Source organism: Salvelinus alpinus, chromosome 2, assembly GCF_045679555.1.
Source record: "Salvelinus alpinus chromosome 2, SLU_Salpinus.1, whole genome shotgun sequence".
In the NCBI taxonomy this organism is placed as follows: domain Eukaryota; kingdom Metazoa; phylum Chordata; class Actinopteri; order Salmoniformes; family Salmonidae; genus Salvelinus; species Salvelinus alpinus.
Window position 1 is genome coordinate 42,339,161 of NC_092087.1, and position 19,999 is coordinate 42,359,159.

The 19,999-nt window shown below is 47.6% G+C and overlaps 1 protein-coding gene across 1 annotated transcript; it reads left to right on the plus strand.

The window, feature by feature from the left end:
• Positions 1-344: 344 nt before the first annotated feature.
• On the plus strand, positions 345-7,412 carry LOC139562184 (beta-crystallin B3-like). The gene is made up of 6 exons (XM_071379590.1): positions 345-464; positions 823-904; positions 1,504-1,622; positions 3,395-3,527; positions 6,763-6,905; positions 7,066-7,412. The coding sequence occupies exons 2-6, from the start codon at positions 830-832 to the stop codon at positions 7,301-7,303; spliced, it is 708 nt and encodes a 235-aa protein (XP_071235691.1). The 5' UTR covers positions 345-464; positions 823-829; the 3' UTR covers positions 7,304-7,412.
• Positions 7,413-19,999: the final 12,587 nt, after the last annotated feature.

The window sequence follows — 19,999 nt, forward strand, 5'->3', positions numbered from 1 at the left end:
GGACAGGCGGACGGATGGAAAGCTGGACAGACAGATGGGCAGTTGGGTGTGGCCAGTAGTGCTGAGTGGAGTTGATCTCACTCAATCCTCTTGGCTCGCTGTCTGTGTGTGACCACCATCAGGCCACTGGCAGGGTGGCAGCGTGAGCGTGGTCGGCCCGGGTGGCAGCGGGTGCCAATATGCCCCGACCGAGGGCATGCAGCCCTATTGAGAGGCAATGTGACGGACACAATGCGAGCGACAGACTTGCTGCATCAACAGCATCACCCGCCCCTGTTTTTTTGCTGCTGTGTGCCATTTATAAACCATAAATACCCCCCCGGCTCCTAGTGCCTGCTCGCCAGGCCTCCACACTCGCACACCCTCATACAGAGACAGAAAGAGGGAGAGAAAAAGAAAAAAGAACAAGGAAAAACGGAGAGAGTGTGGCTCGTACGTGGTGCAGTGAAGCACAAGCCATCCAGGTAAAAACAGATCCCTCTCTTTCCTTGGTGCTCTGACTGTCTATCTTGTGCTGCAACTTTTGCTGTTTTCAATTATCCCCATTTATCGCTCTCCATAACTATGTATGCACTGTTATTTTACCTGGAACTGAATATGCATCAACGTGTCAAATGCAAAAGTCCATTTGTGGAATCAGAATATGTAAGATTTTTTTATGTAAGAATGTTTTGGAATGTAGATGGTCAAACAATGATGTAATGGGAAAAAAACAACATTTCGTGCAAACAGTGCCTTCTTCTCCACCATGAAGTTACTATTCCGTTAGTCAGCACCTCTCAAACATTTTTGGACATGTGTCAACTTTTCTTTGGAATGCAGAGGGAAAATGTCGGAGCAGCAGGGTGCACCGGAGCAGCTACCAGCTGGAAAGAGCCAAGGAGGGGCAGGAGCCACCTACAAGGTGGGGGTAGGGTGAAGTTGCCTCTAGATGCTGATCTTGGGTCAATTTTGTATTTTCCCCACTAGGACTGGGGAGGGAAAGCTGATCTTAGTTCTGTACCTACAATCCTTTGGTGGTGAAAAAGCGTATTCTTAGAATCTTTTAGTGGTAAAAGGGTTCAACGTAGAACATTGTATTAGCAAAAGGGCATCCTCATGGAACCAAAATTAGTTACATTCAGAGGGTTCTCCTATGGGGACAATTGAAGAACCCTTTAGGGTTCTAGGGAGCACCTTCTTTCTTTTTGTAGGGAAGAATTCACCCTAGAGCTACAAGGTGCCTGACATCCGTTGGACCTTATTATAATCGTTTTATATCTTCGCCTAAGATTCACTTGGTCTGACTTTTTATGAAATGTCACTGATACTACCAGTATGCATTTACAATGACATAAGCAAAATAACGCACAATAACACGGCAGTATAGTACAACACATTGTTAAATTACAACTGTGCAATCTTCATGCAGTTTCTGCTAATGTCAATGTTGTTGTTAAGCCTATTTTGTACTAATGTAATTACTTACCACTGACCCATGCCTCTTCCTGGCTTATCTTGTAGGTGGTGGTGTTTGAGTTTGAGAACTTCTGTGGGAAGAAAGTGGAGCTGTCTGCAAAGTGTAAGAATGTGATCGAAAAGGGATGTGAGAAGGTGGGATCTATCATCGTGGAATCAGGACCGTAAGTGTCACCAATATTGATTTTCTACATTTTCCATCATGCCTCATTGTTGCCCACTTCCTGTTTACCTGTCTCTCCAATACTCTCCAACACTGCCCTTATTAAAACGTTAAAACATTTATGAATCCAACTTCAGTCTCTAGACAATGAAATTCCATTCTTATTGAACTGTGTATACATTTTGATCACAGTTCTTATCAATTACCTTTCATGCAGGGGAGACCAAGGTTGGTTGTCTCATGGGTTGGTTTTCACAGTGCTAATTACTCACAATGTAAATGGTGCTGTGTAATAATTTTAAGGTTAAAATCTGTGAACTATTTGAAAGAACTCATCCACCTGGTCAATTCATGTCAGCATAATAAAACATTGAGGTTAGGAGAATTTGTGTTTTTCAAAGGTGAAAGTAAAAATATATATTGGTATGTTCTTTGTAAATGTTTATTATGGAAGTATCCATGAACAATTATGTTTGTTGAAAAGAGGAAAGGGAACGCTATATTTCAAACCAATTTCTGAGTTCCTAGGCCAAGCCATGTGGTAACTAACATATTCATTAGCATTGGGGGGTGGTTGGGGATGGTTGTCACATGGAACTTGGGGTTGGTTGTCACTATCAACGTTGCCACTGCCAGTATACAATACATCCCATCTCTTTTGTGCTATAAAGAGCTCTCTTTGTTGCCTCTCTCACACACACACATGTTTTCTGTCACACACCTACACAGACACACATGCGTGTGCAAACACGCATACACACACAAATGTACTCAAAATGTCATATCCCACTGGGCACAAACTGCTTAAATCAACATTGTTTCAGTGTAATTTGTCAAGGTATTGTGACGTGGAATCTGCGTGGAAAATACATTGGATTTGAAAAAAGTAATCTTTTGAGGTAAAAAATTTAACCATAGGATTATGTCATCATGGTAACCAATTTCAACATTGACAAACCTTGCATAAAATATGTTGAATTTGTACCTTTGAAACAATGTCAGATCTTCAATGTAATATCCACTCAAATAAAAAAGCAATAGGCTGGGCAGCACCTCCTACTGGAGAGTTTATCTACAACTACCCTGCGGTTTTCCATCCAAGCCTTGCTTATCTTTGAGATTTGTCACTGTCTGTTACCAATGTGCTACTGCGAGAATTTGGATGTGCTTTTAGATGGTTAAAACCATAGTGGTAACACATTGGGAATTCAACAAACTTTCAACTGTCTTTTTGAGTGGGTGAAAAAAAGTTGTAATCACATTGATCAACGTATCAACCAAATGTTACCCAATTCTCCAAGTTGAAATGACGAGGTGTGCCCAGTGGGATATTATTCTCAAGGCATAAAATGCTGAAGTTTGTTAGGAATATCATTCTATCAAAGAAAGGCTTGGCTACTTCTAAGACTGTTGGCTGTATTGCTTCATTCCCTGTTACGAAAGGAATAAGTTACTAGCAAACATTGTGACAACCAACCCCATACTGTGACAACCAACCCCGCGATGGGGCTGGTTGTCACAAGTGGACAGAGTGTGTTTGATGCCTTATAACTCCATGTTGAAATAAGATAATGATTTAAAAAAGGTCCCAGTTTCAACCCAAGACCTTGCTCTTTCTCCTAATATTGAATATAGTCTTGTAAGATATACTGCTGCTGAGAAAGAAACACAAAAGTAAAAAGTGTGACAACCAACCCCGGTCTCTCCTACTATCTCGCAACTACTGTTTATGTACAAGAAATTGGTAAAGTGTAATTACCTTTGTGTTCTCAGCTGGGTGGCATTTGAGCGCCAGGCATTTGACGGGGAGCAGTTTGTGCTGGAGAAGGGCGAGTATCCTCGTTGGAGCACCTGGACCAACAGCCAGACTAATAACTACCTGCTGTCCCTCAGGCCACTCAAAGTGGTCAGTATATCCCTGTAACTATAATTAGAATCATCATCCTTTAACTGGGTATATTTACATGTACCAGGAATCTGACATGGTGCAATGGCGCTGACAACCCCTTACAATAAACAGAATACACACAGAATATAGCCAAAATTATTTACACATAATCTACGTACAGTATATAAGGATGTAGCCTACTGACCATAGCAACCCACAGTGGACAGGCATCCAACTGTCATGTCAATGAGATAAGACTAACCTGTCGAGCTAAAGGGCAAATCCCTTTTGTTTCCTAAGTTAACAGAATTACACATAAGAAACCTATTTGTACCAAATGATTTGTGCTCCCAAGCCACCAAAAGTATTTATTTGATCATTATTTAGTTATTTTAAACTGCACTTTTCTAAGTAGGGTTACCAGCCCTGGAGTAGTAGCTACCTTCCTCAAAAGTAAACACCATGTAAAGGCAGTCATTGTTGTTCTCCTCCTCAGACGAGGAGGAGCATGGATCGGACCAAGATGCGGATTGGTGATTAATCATACTTTTAATGAAAACAGCAAACAAGACACTACAAAACTACAAAACAACAAACGTGACTAACCTTCAACCGTCCTGTGTGGCCCAAACACTGACACAGGAACAAACACCCACAAAACCCCGGCTGCCTTAGTATGACTCTCAATCAGAGACAAACGATACACACCTGTCTCTAATTGAGAATCATACCAGGCCGAACACAAAACCCAACATAGAAATACAAAACATAGACTACCCACCCAACACTCACGCCCTGACCAATAAAGACATAAAAACAAGAGAAAACAGGTCAGGAACGTGACAGAACCCCCCCCTTAAGGTGCGAACTCCGGGCGCACCAGCACAAAGTCTAGGGGAGGGTCTGGGTGGGCGTCTGTCCACGGTGGCGGCTCTGGCGGTGGACGAGGTCCCCACCCCACCATAGTCACTCCTCGCTTCCGTATCCCCCTCCCAATGACCACCCTCCAACTCAACCCACCTAAATAAAGGGGCAGCATCGGGATAAGGGGCAGCAGCTCCGGGATAAGGGGCAGCAGCTCCGGGATAAGGGGCAGCAGCTCCGGGATAAGGGGCAGCAGCTCCTGACTGTAGGGCAGCTCATGACTGTAGGGCAGCTCATGACTGTAGGGCAGCTCATGACTGTAGGGCAGCTCATGACTGTAGGGCAGCTCATGACTGTAGGGCAGCTCATGACTGTCTGACGGCTCCGGCAGATCCTGTCTGGTTGGCGTCTCTGGCAGATCCTGTCTGGTTGGCGTCTCTGGCAGATCCTGTCTGGTTGGCGTCTCTGGCAGATCCTGTCTGGTTGGCGTCTCTGGCAGATCCTGTCTGGTTGGCGGCCCTGGCAGATCCTGACTGACGACTGGCTCTAGCGGCTCCTGACTGACTATCGGCTCTGACGGCTCGGGACAGACGGGCGGCTCTAATGGCTCGGGACAGACGGATGGCTCAGACGGCACTGGGCAGACGGATGGCTCAGACGGCGCTGGGGAGACGGATGGCTCAGACGGCGCTGGGGAGACGGATGGCTCAGATGGCGCTGGGGAGACGGATGGCTCAGATGGCGCTGGGGAGACGGATGGCTCAGATGGCGCTGGGCAGACGGGCAGTTCAGGCGCCGCTGGGCAGACGGGCAGTTCAGGCACCGCTGGGCAGACGGGCCGTTCAGGCACCGCTGGGCAGACGGCAGACTCTGGCCGGCTGAGACGCACTATAGGCCTGGTGCGTGGTACCGGAACTGGAGGTACCGGGCTGAGGGCACGCACCTCAGGGCGAGTGCGGGGAACAGGAACAGGGCACACTGGACTCTCGTGGCGCACTCTAGGCCTGGTGCGTGGTACCGGAACTGGAGGTACCGGGCTGAGGGCACGCACCTCAGGGCGAGTGCGGGGAGAAGGAACAGTGCGTCCAGGGCTCTGGAGACGCACAGGAGGCTTGGTGCGTGGTGCCGGAACTGGAGGCACTGGGCTGGAGACACGCACCATAGGGAGAGTGCGTGGAAGAGGAGCAGGGCTCTGGAGATGTACTGGAAGCCTGGTGCGTGGTGTAGGCACTGGTGGTACTGAGCTGGGGTGGGAAGGTGGCGCCGGATATACCGGACCGTGAAGGAGGACACGTGCTCTTGAGCACCGAGCCTCCCCAACCTTACCAGGTTGAATGGTCCCCGTAGCCCTGCCAGTGCGGCGAGGTGGAATAGCCCGCACTGGGCTATGCAGGCGAACCGGGGACACCACCTGTAAGGCTGGTGCCATGTACGCCGGCCCGAGGAGACGTACTGGAGACCAGATACGTTGGGCCGGCTTCATGGCACTCGGCTCGATGCCCAACCTAGCCCTCCCAGTGCGGCAAGGTGGAATAGCCCGCACTGGGCTAAGCACGCGTACTGGGGACACCGTGCGCTTTACCGCATAACACGGTGTCTGACCAGTACGACGCCCTCTTACTCCACGGCAAACCCGGGGAGTTGGCTCAGGTATCCAACCCGGCTTCGCCACACTCCCCTTTAGCCCCCCCCCCAAGAAATTTTTGGGTGAGCCTCTCGGGCTTCCAGCCTCTCATACGTGCTGCCTCCTCAATCCACCGCTCCTGGGCTGTGGCTGCCTTCTTCTCCTCCCGCGAGCGGCGATTCACACCAACCTTAGCCCAGGGTCCTTCTCCGTTGAATATTTGTTCCCAACTCCATTCCTCTTCTCTCCATTGCTTTAGTTCCTTTCCTCCGGCTCCAATCCGCTTGGTCCTGTTGTGGTGGGTGTTTCTGTAAAGGCAGTCATTGTTGTTCTCCTCCTCAGACGAGGAGGAGCATGGATCGGACCAAGATGCGGATTGGTGATTAATCATACTTTTAATGAAAACAGCAAACAAGACACTACAAAACTACAAAACAACAAACGTGACTAACCTTCAACCGTCCTGTGTGGCCCAAACACTGACACAGGAACAAACACCCACAAAACCCCAGTGAAACCCTGGCTGCCTTAGTATGACTCTCAATCAGAGACAAACGATACACACCTGTCTCTAATTGAGAATCATACCAGGCCGAACACAAAACCCAACATAGAAATACAAAACATAGACTACCCACCCAACACTCACGCCCTGACCAATAAAGACATAAAAACAAGAGAAAACAGGTCAGGAACGTGACACACCAAGTAAACAGCAGACATGAAAACATAGTGTAACCACCACCCATTCCTGTTCCTGCCCAGGACAGTGCGGATCACAAACTCCACCTGTTTGAGAACCCAGGCTTCGCCGGGAGGAAGATGGAGATTGTGGATGACGACGTCCCCAGCCTGTGGGTCCATGGCTTTCAGGACCGCGTGGCCAGCATCAAGGCTACGAATGGAGCGTAAGTTCAACACCTTTACACATCATTGAGATCAGGCATACAGTATCTGTCTACAGCTAGGTTACTGCAAGGTTATCTCTCATGCAAGTATGGCTCTGAAGTTCAACCGATTCTGTTGCATAAATGTCATTATAGCTGTATGTCCCCTTGTCCTCCCTAGGTGGGTGGGCTACATGTTCCCAGGCTACAGGGGCCGCCAGTACATCTTTGAGCATGGAGACTACAAGCACTGGAATGACTGGGGAGCATCGACACCTCAGATCCAGTCTGTCAGACGCGTTCGTGACATGCAGTGGCACAAGAGAGGCTGCTTCATTGCCCCCACCCCCACTCCCGCCCCCGCCCCCAACCCCACACCCCCAGCACCTGCCCCCCCTACCGCCGCTGGCACCAGCTGAAAGAGAGTGGCTGTGGCCCCAGGCCCCCTAAGAAGCCAAATCCGGGCCTCCCATCCATCCAGGGCTCCACCGAGCCTCACCTCCTCATCACAGAGGGCCAGCAAGAAACGCCGAACTCGGAAGTGAAGTAACCATAATAATAAAGGCTTTGAACCCGATTTGGTTTGACCCAACTGGATGTTTTTGTCAGGCCCTCTTACTTGCTATGAAAACTTCTCTGAGGTTGTTAGAATAATATTATTTAGTGTGCCAACATCATAAAATAGTTGGTTAATGGTGCTGGTTTACATCTCCTTCTTTAGAATGGTTGTAGGGTAAAACACTGACCAGTAGATGGTAACATGGAACCAGAAGACATCAACTTGCATGGGAAGTTGAGTTGAGTGTCTAGGAGTGTCTAGGAGACGTCCAAGACTAAATAAAACATTCAAATTTATTATCACCATAAAAATGATGCACTTTCACCCAACAAAGTTAATTATAGACTACGGGACATTCCATTGAAATGTTACATGCACTCACACAGACACACACACACACACAGATCCGGTCAACAGGTACAGTACACCTGTCAATTGAGATTTGAGTAAGCACTAATGTCTTCAGAGTGTATTGGACATGAGTCATGACATAGTGCACAAATTTGTTTTATTAGAAACATCAACACTTTAAAAACATGTTTTTATTAATTTGTCATGAGGCTGGTGGTGATTGATTCAGATCATTTACAAATCCCAAAGTATGAAATCAGTAACCAACAAGGCAACAGTAAACATGTTGGCCCCCACGAATGATGCAGTGCCCCCTTAATCAGTGTAATTTTGTAAATTAAGGATCTCAATGCCAACAAGCATCATTCACTCAAGTTTTGTCAAAATCGGGCCAGTGCTGTCTGAGATATCGCGTGGGTTAGCTAGACTCACATCCCTGAGCAAGTGTGCCATATTTCATCACTGAGTCAAACAGATCAAGAGCTATAAACATGTGCCCGTATTATAGCGCCACCGTGTGGTTGATATGAATGTTCTTGCATATGTTGAGTCTTTACAGTGTTTGCAACTTGTGTACCAAATGTTGTTACAATACGAATATCCTGACTGATTTATATCGATTTGTGCCAGACCACGCCCACATGAATGTTTACTGGTCAATAGCAGCCATGTTGTTTTAGCTAATAGTCTGAAGAATTGTGTGTTTGGAGACATTTCTCCATAGATGCCACACATCAAGTTTAATGCAGATCGGTCATTTGATGCCAGAGTTGTTTTTCACAAAATTCTAAATGGCGAAAAATCCATCTTGACAGAACTTATGGGTCCCTGAGGCAAATTTGTTCCTTGTGAGTAGAGGGACCTATGTACCAAATTTCATGACTTTAAGGTCAAACGTGGTGAGGGGCGTGACCTTCCAAAGTTTGCATTTTCAATCTTGTGTTATAGCGCCACCGTCTGGCCAATCAGTGTCATTTTGTAAATGCCGGATCTCTATGGCTAGATGTATCATTCACCAATTTTTTGTCAAAATCGGGCCAGTGCTTACAGATATTGTATGTGACTAACGTTCATTCGTACAAATGTACAGAGACAGATCCATAGTCCCCTCCCCGATTTCATCGTGGGGGACAATTCACTTTTCAACGTACATGTAGTCTAATGACTTTCCGACACTGTGCAGAATAAGCTGCAAAGGTCTATTGCTGCGTTCATAACCAACTTGAACGCCCCTCCAAGTGGGAAACTCGTCTATCATCCCTGAGCTCCTATTTCTCCCACATGCTGACCTCTGATATCACCTACTAAGGAAATGACTTCAATAACAGCCTTTTCAGCAGTTAAATGCAGCAACAAAATATTATTTATAAAATGAAAACTATTAATATGGTTTTGAATACTATAATTTGTTAAAAATAATGATATCCAATAGCCAAGCGGTGTTTCTCAACAAGTCCAAGCACGTGAATGCATCCAACTGGTATTTATGAGTTCACAAAGAGTAATTACCACCTTCCCACTTCGTTATGAAAGCAGCATATGCCCCAGAAGTTGGGAAGGCTTTTTAAATTAGGGAGTTATTTTATGCTGACCCGGGTTGATCCAAGCAATGGCAGGGGCTTTTGTAGGATTTGAAGACATTTGGGGCTTAGCCCAAAGCCACTAGGGGGGTCTGGGGACATTCTCCCCCAGCAAAAAAAAAGAGAGAAAGAATTTCAAGAGCTAAATTAATGAATTTGGTGCACTTTGAGATGAAGATTGAAAGATCAGAACATTGAGAGATTAGATATTTTTCAGGTAACTTGCACCTTCCCACCTGCCACAGCAGACACTGCCCGTACTCAATTATAGTTGCTACTGTGGGTCTCCTCTACTCTGGAGCACTCTCTACTCCCGAACAGATACATTTACAGTGTATTGTCAAAAACCACTAAACAACTTCAAACATAGACTATGACATGTCCAATGAGCCAAACTGATCAAAGAATCCCACAGTACCCAAACACACTCTCGCACACACACACACAGACACACACACACACACACACACTCTGCAGTAATTAGAATACATAGAGCAGTGTACCCACCCCTTCTCTGCCTCTCTCCTGTCAAGGCTCAGGAGAAGACCCAGATGCAGACAGTTTCAAAGTAACAAATGTTTATTACAAAAACAGGGGGGCAGGCAAACAACAGGTCAAGGGCAGGCAGAGGTCAGTAGTCCAGAGCAGAGTCCTAAAGATACAGAACGGCAGGCAGGCTCAGGGTCAGCACAGGCAGAGGTCAGTAATCCAGCGTGATATAACAAGGTACAGAACGACAGGCAGGCTCAGGGTCAAGGCAGGCAGAATGGTCAAAAACCAGGAAAGATGGAAAACAGGAACTAGAGACAGACAGGAGCAAGGGGAAAACCGCCGGTAGGCTTGACGAAACAAAACGAACTGGAAACAGACAATACAGGTATAAGTACACTGGGGATAACGGGGGAGATGGGCGACACATGGAGGGGGGTAGAGACAAGCCCAAAGACAGGTGAAACAGATCAGGATGTGACAGTACCCACCCCCCTCTCTAGGGGCGTCACCTGGCGTCCTACCTAGGCGCATACCTGGTTGACCGGGGTGCCAGCATTGGAATTCAGCGATGAGGCCTGGGTCTAGGATGTCCCTGGCGGGGACCCAGCACCTCTCCTCTGGGCCATAACTCTCCCAGTCAACCAGGTACTGGAATCCCCTGCCCGGAGGTTGAACCTTCAGGAGGCACCTCACTGTGTATGCCCGTTGGCCGTCGATGAGATGGGGAAGAGGGTTGGGCCTAGAAACAGGAGACAATGGGCTGTGAGACATAGGTTTAATCCTAGACACATGAAAAGTGGGATGTATACGGAGGGTACAGGGCAACAGAAGACAAACAGCAGAGGGGCTAATAATATTGGAGATAGAGAAAGGGCCGATAAAGCAGGGGGAAAGTTTGCAGGATTCCAACCGGAGGGGCAGGTCTCGAGGGACGATGCCAGTCCGGTGGCGGTCTGCTTGTCGTCGATACCTGGTGGTGGTCTTGAGAAGAGCCGACTGGGCTCTCTTCCAGGTACGGCGACAGCGGCGGACAAACATTTGGGGGTATGAGGGTATGTCGACCTCTTCCTCTTGTTTCGGGAAGATCTGGGGCTGATAACCCAGGGAACACTCAAAAGGTGAGAGCCCGGTGGCAGAGCAGGGGAGGGTATTGCGGGTGTATTCAACCCACACGAGTTGCTGACTCCAGGTGGTGGGGTTGGCAGAGATAAGGCAGCGAAGAGTCGCCTCCAGGTCTTGGTTGGCTTGCTCCGACTGGCCGTTGGACTCCAGGTGGAACCCGGATGACAGGCTGGCCAAAGACCTAATGAGTGTGCAGAACGCCTTCCAGAACCGGGACGAGAACTGAGGACACCAGTCGGAAACCATGTCCACCAGGAGTCCTTGGATCTGGAACACATTCTGGGCCGTCTCTTTGGCAGAGGGCAACTTGGGGAGAGGAAGGAAATGGGCGGCTTTGGAAAACCGGTCCACTACTGTCAGGATGGTAGTGTTGCCATCAGACGGGCAAAGATCCGTGATGAAGTCCAGGGATATGTGAGACCAGGGACGGTGAGGGACAGGCAGTGGTTTAAGGAGACCAGCCATAGCTTGCCGAGGAGGCTTGTTCTGCGCACAGACTGTGCAGGCGGCGCCAAACGTGGAGATCCGGGACCATGGTATGCCACCAAAAGCGTTGCAGCACAAAGGCCAGGTTTCGACGGGAGCCTGGTTGGCAGGCAAGCCTGGAGGAGTGGGTCCATTCCAAGGCCCGAGGAACGAACAGAGTCAGGCACAAACATTTGGTTATTTTTTACATTTACATTTAAGTCATTTAGCAGACGCTCTTATCCAGAGCGACTTACAAGTTGGTGCATTCACCTTATGATGTCCAGTGGAACAACCACTTTACAATAGTGCATCTAACTCTAAGGGGGGAGGGTTAGAAGGATTACTTTATCCTATCCTAGGTATTCCTTAAAGAGGTGGGGTTTCAGGTGTCTCCGGAAGGTGGTGATTGATTCCGCTGACCTGGCGTCGTGGGGGAGTTTGTTCCACCATTGGGGTGCCAGAGCAGCGAACAGTTTTGACTGGGCTGAGCGGGAGCTGTACTTCCTCAGAGGTAGGGAGGCGAGCAGGCCAGAGGTGGATGAACGCAGTGCCCTTGTTTGGGTGTAGGGCCTGATCAGAGCCTGAAGGTACGGAGGTGCCGTTCCCCTCACAGCTCCGTAGGCAAGCACCATGGTCTTGTAGCGGATGCGAGCTTCAACTGGAAGCCAGTGGAGAGAGCGGAGGAGCGGGGTGACGTGAGAGAACTTGGGAAGGTTGAACACCAGACGGGCTGCGGCGTTCTGGATGAGTTGTAGGGGTTTAATCGCACAGGCAGGGAGCCCAGCCAACAGCGAGTTGCAGTAATCCAGACGGGAGATGACAAGTGCCTGGATTAGGACCTGCGCCGCTTCCTGTGTGAGGCAGGGTCGTACTCTGCGAATGTTGTAGAGCATGAACCTACAGGAACGGGTCACCGCCTTGATGTTGGTTGAGAACGACAGGGTGTTGTCCAGGATCACGCCAAGGTTCTTAGCGCTCTGGGAGGAGGACACAATGGAGTTGTCAAGCGTGATGGCAAGATCATGGAACGGGCAGTCCTTCCCCGGGAGGAAGAGCAGCTCCGTCTTGCCGAGGTTCAGCTTGAGGTGGTGATCCGTCATCCACACTGATATGTCTGCCAGACATGCAGAGATGCGATTCGCCACCTGGTTATCAGAAGGGGGAAAGGAGAAGATTAATTGTGTGTCGTCTGCATAGCAATGATAGGAGAGACCATGTGAGGATATGACAGAGCCAAGTGACTTGGTGTATAGCGAGAATAGGAGAGGGCCTAGTACAGAGCCCTGGGGGACACCAGTGGTGAGAGCACGTGGTGCGGAGACAGATTCTCGCCACGCCACCTGGTAGGAGCGACCTGTCAGGTAGGACGCAATCCAAGCGTGGGCCGCGCCGGAGATGCCCAACTCGGAGAGGGTGGAGAGGAGGATCTGATGGTTCACAGTATCAAAGGCAGCCGATAGGTCTAGAAGGATGAGAGCAGAGGAGAGAGAGTTAGCTTTAGCAGTGCGGAGCGCCTCCGTGACACAGAGAAGAGCAGTCTCAGTTGAATGACTAGTCTTGAAACCTGACTGATTTGGATCAAGAAGGTCATTCTGAGAGAGATAGCAGGAGAGCTGGCCAAGGACGGCACGTTCAAGAGTTTTGGAGAGAAAAGAAAGAAGGGATACTGGTCTGTAGTGGTTGACATCGGAGGGATCGAGTGTAGGTTTTTTCAGAAGGGGTGCAACTCTCGCTCTCTTGAAGGCGGAAGGGACGTAGCCAGCGGTCAAGGATGAGTTGATGAGCGAGGTGAGGTAGGGGAGAAGGTCTCCGGAAATGGTCTGGAGAAGAGAGGAGGGGATAGGGTCAAGCGGGCAGGTTGTTGGGCGGCCGGCCGCCACAAGACGCGAGATTTCATCTGGAGAGAGAGGGGAGAAAGAGGTCAAAGCACAGGGTAGGGCAGTGTGAGCAGAACCAGCGGTGTCGTTTGACTTAGCAAACGAGGATCGGATGTCGTCGACCTTCTTTTCAAAATGGTTGACGAAGTCATCTGCAGAGAGGGAGGAGGGGGGGGGGGGGGGAGGAGGATTCAGGAGGGAGGAGAAGGTGGCAAAGAGCTTCCTAGGGTTAGAGGCAGATGCTTGGAATTTAGAGTGGTAGAAAGTGGCTTTAGCAGCAGAGACAGAAGAGGAGAATGTAGAGAGGAGGGAGTGAAAGGATGCCAGTTCCGCAGGGAGGCGAGTTTTCCTCCATTTCCGCTCGGCTGCCCCCCCCCCCCGTCACCAGGCATAAGGTGGGAAGGATGGTCTCGGGATCCGAGGGTGTAGATGCGGGGCTATAGCGGCGTGACAGCGCATCCGGCTTGATATTCTTGGATCCCGGTCGGTAGGAGAGGGAGAAGTTAAACCGAGTAACCTAGCTTGCCTGGAATTGAGAACCTTGGCGGTGCGGAGATATTCCAGGTTCTTGTGATCCGTCCACACAATGAACGGATGTTCCTCCCCCTCCAACCAGTGTCTTCACTCCTCCAACGCCATCTTCACTGTGAGAAGCTCACGACTCCCCACATCGTAATTCCTCTACATCCCGTTGAGGCGATGGGAGAAGAAGGCACAGGGATGTAGCTTGAGGTCCAGGGCAGAATGCTGGGACAGGACAGCCCCCACTCCGACATCCGAAGCATCGGCCTCCACCACGAACTGACGGGACGGGTCAGGATGAATCAATATGGGAGCTGTGGTGAAGCGGTGCTTGAGGTCCCAGAATACCCGGTCAGCAGCTGGGGACCACGAGAACGGAACTTTGGGAGAGATGAGTGCAGTCCACTCGTCCCACTCCCGTATCCACACTAGGTGGTAGGCGTTCCGCAGGTCCAACTTTGAGAAAACGGTGGTCCCCTGGAGCGGCTCGAAGGCCGAGGTGATGAGTGGTACCGGGTAGTGGTTCTTCACCGTGATGTCATTGAGGCCCCGGTAGTTGATGCACGGGCACAGGGTTTTGTCCTTCTTCTCCACAAAGAAAAACCCTGCGCTAGCAGGGGAGGCTGAAGGACGAATACACCCTGCAGCTAGGGAGTCTTCGATGTAGGTCTCCATAGCCTTGGTCTCCAGATCCGACAGAGAGTACAGTCGTCCCAGGGGTGGTGTGATGCCTAGGAGAAGGTCGATCCTGCAGTCATAGGGTCGGTGAGGAGGAAGTGAAGTGGCCCGGGCTTTACTGAAAACCTCCCTGAGGTCCTGGTACTCCGCGGGAATGGCGGTGAAGTCCGGGGCAACTTCAGAGCCCGCGAGGAAGACGTCCCGGGGCAGGCTGCGCTGACTTCAGGCAATGGGCGTGGCAGAATGGGCTCCAGCCCATGATGGCACCAGCAGTCCAGTCAATAAGGGGATTGTGTCATTGGAGCCAAGATAATCCCAATACCACGGGAACCTGAGGAGACTTAATCAGCAGGAATTGGATCATCTCGCTGTGGTTCCCTAATACTCGTAGGTTGGTGGGAGTGGTATTCGTGTGAAGCCGGTGTAGACGTTCGGCTGGGAACAGCCTAGCTCTGCCTAGTTGCATCGGCTGAGGTGATTCGGCAGACTCCGGAGACTTTCGGGGGAACTCGGGTAGCCTCGGGTCCTCTCAGCAGTGGAGACATAGGGGACTTTCGGGATGCGTCGGAGGCGAGGTAGAATCCTACGTTTCCGTAGCCGCCAGTCAATCGGGAGGGTCAGGGGATGAGCGAGTTGAAATCCGTCCGTAGTTCCCGGGCTGCTAGTTCGTCCTTAACCTCCTCCAATACTCCATGCAGGAACATGTCGAACAGTGATTCCTGGTTCCATGCACTCTCAGCTGCCATCGTGCGAAAATCCACAGCATAGTCTACCACACTGCGGGAGTCTTACCGAAGCTGGAGTAACTTCCTTGCAGCCTCTCTCCCGGACAATGGAGAATCAAAAATCTTCTTCACCTCCGCCACGAACTCCTCCAGACTGAAGCACATGGCCGACTGTTGTTCCCACATGGCCGTAGCCCAGGCGAGAGCCCTCCCAGACATCAGCGTGATGAGGTACGTTATCTTTGAATGGTCAGAGGGGAAGGAGGAGGGCTGCAGTTCGATGATGAGAGAACACTGCGCGAGAATTGCCAGACAGGTTTTAATAGTAATTTTACAGGCTTCTTCACCTCACCTGCAAATTCTTCGTAAACCGTGTTTTACTTTTCCCCTGTCTGTATTTCACCTCTTATAATTTGTGCAAATAAAATTAATTAGAATCTATAGAGAAGTTTGAAGTGGCAGTCTACTGTGTGCTCAGTCCACCTCTGTTCTATCTCCATCTGCCCTCTTCTGTCACTTTCTCTGTGTCTTATCTGTTGCTGTCTGTGTCTTGTACGTTGCCTTCTCAGGTTCTTGTTTGTTACTGTGTCCTTTGTCTATCGTCTTCTGTTATGGCCCGTTCTGTTCTTCTCCTGTCTCTCTCCATCATATCCTATTTTTCTGTTGCTGTCTCTTTTTCTTGTCTGGTGTGTCTCTTTAGTTTAGCAATCCAAAACGGTCAAGGGGATACTGGGGTAGATTATTTTGTTTTGGGCTTGTGTCTGGGTCCCCCAAATCATTCTCTACCCTACTATTCGCCCCTGGCTGCTGTTGTTCTAAGTGCTCCACCGGCCTGCTGTTCTCATCTGTCCTCCTCCTTGGCTCATCTGAATGGTAACAAGGTAGAGGTGCAACATGCCATTAGTTAGTTTTAAAGGGCGACTGCACTTCCTGATTTGGCCTCATTTTAGATTTGGTTGTTTAATGCTAGCAGCCAAGAAATGCTAGCAGCCATGACTGAATTCAAACGTGAGTTGGTTTTGGGGTGTGGTTAGATGTGAGTTTCCCATGTGTTTGTTTACAGGTGAGAAGAGTTAGCCAAATGATTTAGCCAATTGGCTGGTGTGCGACTTGACTGACTTTGGATAGCCTATGTCTGGGGCTAGTTAGGGACCGTCAATATATTACACAAAGTAAATGAGACAATATTTTCATCTTGCACACCTTTAATTCCTCATTAAATTATTTCAATATTTGTATATAATTTTTTACAATTAATAGTTGGTTTGATGTGTTTAAGTAATGAATTTTGGAGCTATTGGAATTTTAACATTGTTCCATGTACATTTTGCAATTTACAGATGGTCCCTAACTAGCCCCATAGGGATATCCAAAGCCAACCCAAATTTACCACAGGCATTACGATCGGGCGGCATGCAGCTGCACTCCGAATTGATGATTACATCACTGCACTCTATACTCCTTTGTAAACTGGTCATCTCTGTATACCCGTCGCAAGACCCACTGGTTGATGCTTATTTATAAAACCCTCTTAGGCCTCACTCCCCACTATCTGAGATATCTACTGCGGCCCTCATTCTCCACGTACAACACCCGTTCTGCCAGTCACATTCTGTTAAAGGTCCCCAAAGCACACACATCTCTGGGTCGCTCCTCTTTTCAGTTTGCTGCAGCTAGCGACTGGAACGAGCTGCAACAAACACTCAAACTGGACAGTTTTATCTCAATCTCTTCATTCAAACATTCAATCATAGACACTCTTACTGACAGTTGTGGCTGCTTTGTATGATGTATTGTTGTCTCTACCTTCTTGACCTTTGTGCTGTTGACTTTGCCCAATAATGTTTGTACCATGTTTTTGTGCTGCTACCATGTTGTGTTGCTACCATGTTGTTGTCATGCTGTGTTGCTACCATGCTGTGTTGTCATGTTTTACTGTTATGTTGTTGTCTTAGGTCTCTCTTTTTGTAGTGCTGTGTCTCGTTGTGATGTGTGTTTTGTCCTATATTTATATTGTATTTTTTTATATCATTTTTTAATCCCAGGCCCCCATCGCCGCAGGAGGCCTTTTGCCTTTTGGTAGGCCGTCATTGTAAATAAGAATTTGTTCTTAACTGACTTGCCTAGTTAAATAAAGGTTAAATAAATAAAACATTTACTTGTGTGCTGCCAGCTATAGGCATGTGGGCATTATTGAAACAAACCCAACATTCATTTACATTGTGATGCAGTCACAACCACAAGTCTCACAAAACTCCGTTTTGGACGAGTGACTTTATGACCAAAATTATCCTATTTACACTTTGTAGTCAATTTTGACACTAGAATAAATGTTTCTGACTTATATCGATGCCACATAGGCTTCTTTCTAGATGACACGTTTTCTAGGGGCAGATGCTCTTTAAAGTTACTGTATACGTACTTGACCAGGGCAACTCAACTGTAAAGAAAAATTCAAGTGTATAACAGTGCAACACACATAACAGTGCAACACAACTCCAAACAGGACAGATACGACTATGTAGCTTCTTATCTGTCCTGTTTGGAATGTGTTAGAGACATGAGAGAAAAAAATACCTGTAGAATGGAGTTATAAGACTGCTATGATTAATTTCACAACATGAGCTCTACCAGCTGATGTCTATTAGCTAATGCGGTGTTGTTTTGGTAGTGGTATCATGGAAGATTCCCATTCTTTTGACCCGGGTTCGATTCCCGGGCGGCGCACTCCTTTTGGGCCTCTGAGTGGCGCAGCAGTATAGGGCAATGCGTCTCAATGCCAAAGGTATCACTACAAACCCCGGTTCGATTCCAGGCTGTATCACAACCGGCCGTGATTGGGTGTCCCATAGGGCGGCACATAATTGGCCCAGCTTCGTCCGGGTTAGGCTTTGGCCGGGGTAGGCTGTCAAACCCGTCATTGTAAATAAAAAAATATGATTATGTTTCTGGCTTCCCTCCCCCAAGTTTATTATATACACATGATATACATGGCGTACACAGTGCAATGAAATGCTAACATGCAGGTTAACCACTCGAGAATGCAACAATACAAAGTAAGTAGCCAAGTGAATAAAAAGTAATACAAATAAAAGCATAATTAAATATTTTCAGTTTTTACAAATACTTACAAAGCCTATATGGAAAAAACAAGCATGTTTACCAGTAGAATCAAATAAAATCGAAATGTATTTGTCACATGCACCGAATACAACAGGTGTAGACCCTACAGTGAAATGCTTACTTACAAACCCCTAACCAACAATGCCGTTTAAAAAAAAGTATTAAGTAAAAAATGTATTAGTAAAAAATGTAAAAAACGGATAATTAAAGAGCAGAAGTAAAATAACAGTAGCGGGGGCACAGGTTAGTTGAGGTATTTGAGGTAATATGTACATGTAGGTAGAGTTAAAGTGACTATACATAGATAATAACAGAGAGTAGCAGCAGCGTAAAAAGAGGAGGGACAATGCAAATAGTTTGATTAGCTATTCAGGACTCTTATGGCTTGGGGGTAGAAGCCTTTTGGACCTAGACTTGGCGCTCTTGTACCGCTTTCCGTGCGGTACGGAATAGGTTATAAGACCTCTATGATTCATTTAATTTGGTCAGTTCTATCACATCCACATTGCTAATTTTAAAAAGGGTTAAATATAATGTTGTAGTAAAGTTCAGCTTCAATCCACAGGGGGGCACTGCGTCACTGTCAGAAGATATGTGCTCCAGTCAGGAAAATGTTCTATCATCTCTTCGGTTTCAGCTACCTAGCCAGCCAGTAGCTACCGAAGTGGCTAGCCAGCCAAGCTAGCTACAGAAACGAAATCCATCAAATACACTCGCTGGAAATAAACACTTTTCCTAATATCATGACTTATATAAACATCCTTAGCTTTCCCATTCACTAAATATACTGTTAAATAACTCTGACTGACACAATAGCCGCTTAAGGATGCTGAGCGCTAACGCTAGTTTATTAGCAGTAGCCAACCCTTATGGTGGGGGAGACTCACCAAACCCTGCACAAACCAATCATTTATATTTACACACTAGATGACAATTTGGGGTCGCAGTGTTGAAGCCACCATGTCTCCATCTTGGCACTCCACCACCGTAAAAAACATTTTGGAAGCTATAGAAATGCATTTATTAAATGTCTAACCGCCTTAATGCATACTTTGAAATTAAATTATGTGAGCTAAACATACAAATATATATTTTTTTACAATATAAAAACTTCCCTTAAAGTATAATTTGTTGAGTTTACAAATTTTACTGTCCCCACTACAACAAAAAAACATTTTTTGAAATACTGCAGAATTCCATTCAGCCACTCCTACTGGGGAGTGCCAATGTGGCCGACCGGTGGCTTCAAAGCCTTTCAATGGCCAATACATAGCGTCAACAATCCAGAGCTTATATACACTGAACAAAACTATAAATGCAGCATGCAACAATTTCTAAGATTTTACTGAGTTACATATAAGGAATTCAGTCTATTGAAAAATTAATTAGGACCTAATATATGGATTTCACATGACTGGGGATTTAGATATGCATCTGATCTATATGCATAGATTTGATCAGCCTGTTGATTGTGGCCTGTGGAATGTTGTCCTTCTCCGAACTGGGACAAGCTGTCGTACACGTCAATCCAGAACATCCCAAATATGCTCAATGAGTGACATGTCTGGTGAGTATGCAGGCCATGGAAGAACTGGGAAATTTTCAGCTTCCAGGAATT

Coding starts and splice junctions, on each gene's coding strand:
- LOC139562184 (XM_071379590.1), top strand. CDS start 830: ATGTCGGAGCAGCAGGGTGCACCGGAGCAGCTACCAGCTGGAAAGAGC. Junction 1,623..3,394: donor ATCATCGTGGAATCAGGACC/GTAAGTGTCACC, acceptor TTGTGTTCTCAG/CTGGGTGGCATTTGAGCGCC. Junction 6,906..7,065: donor ATCAAGGCTACGAATGGAGC/GTAAGTTCAACA, acceptor TGTCCTCCCTAG/GTGGGTGGGCTACATGTTCC.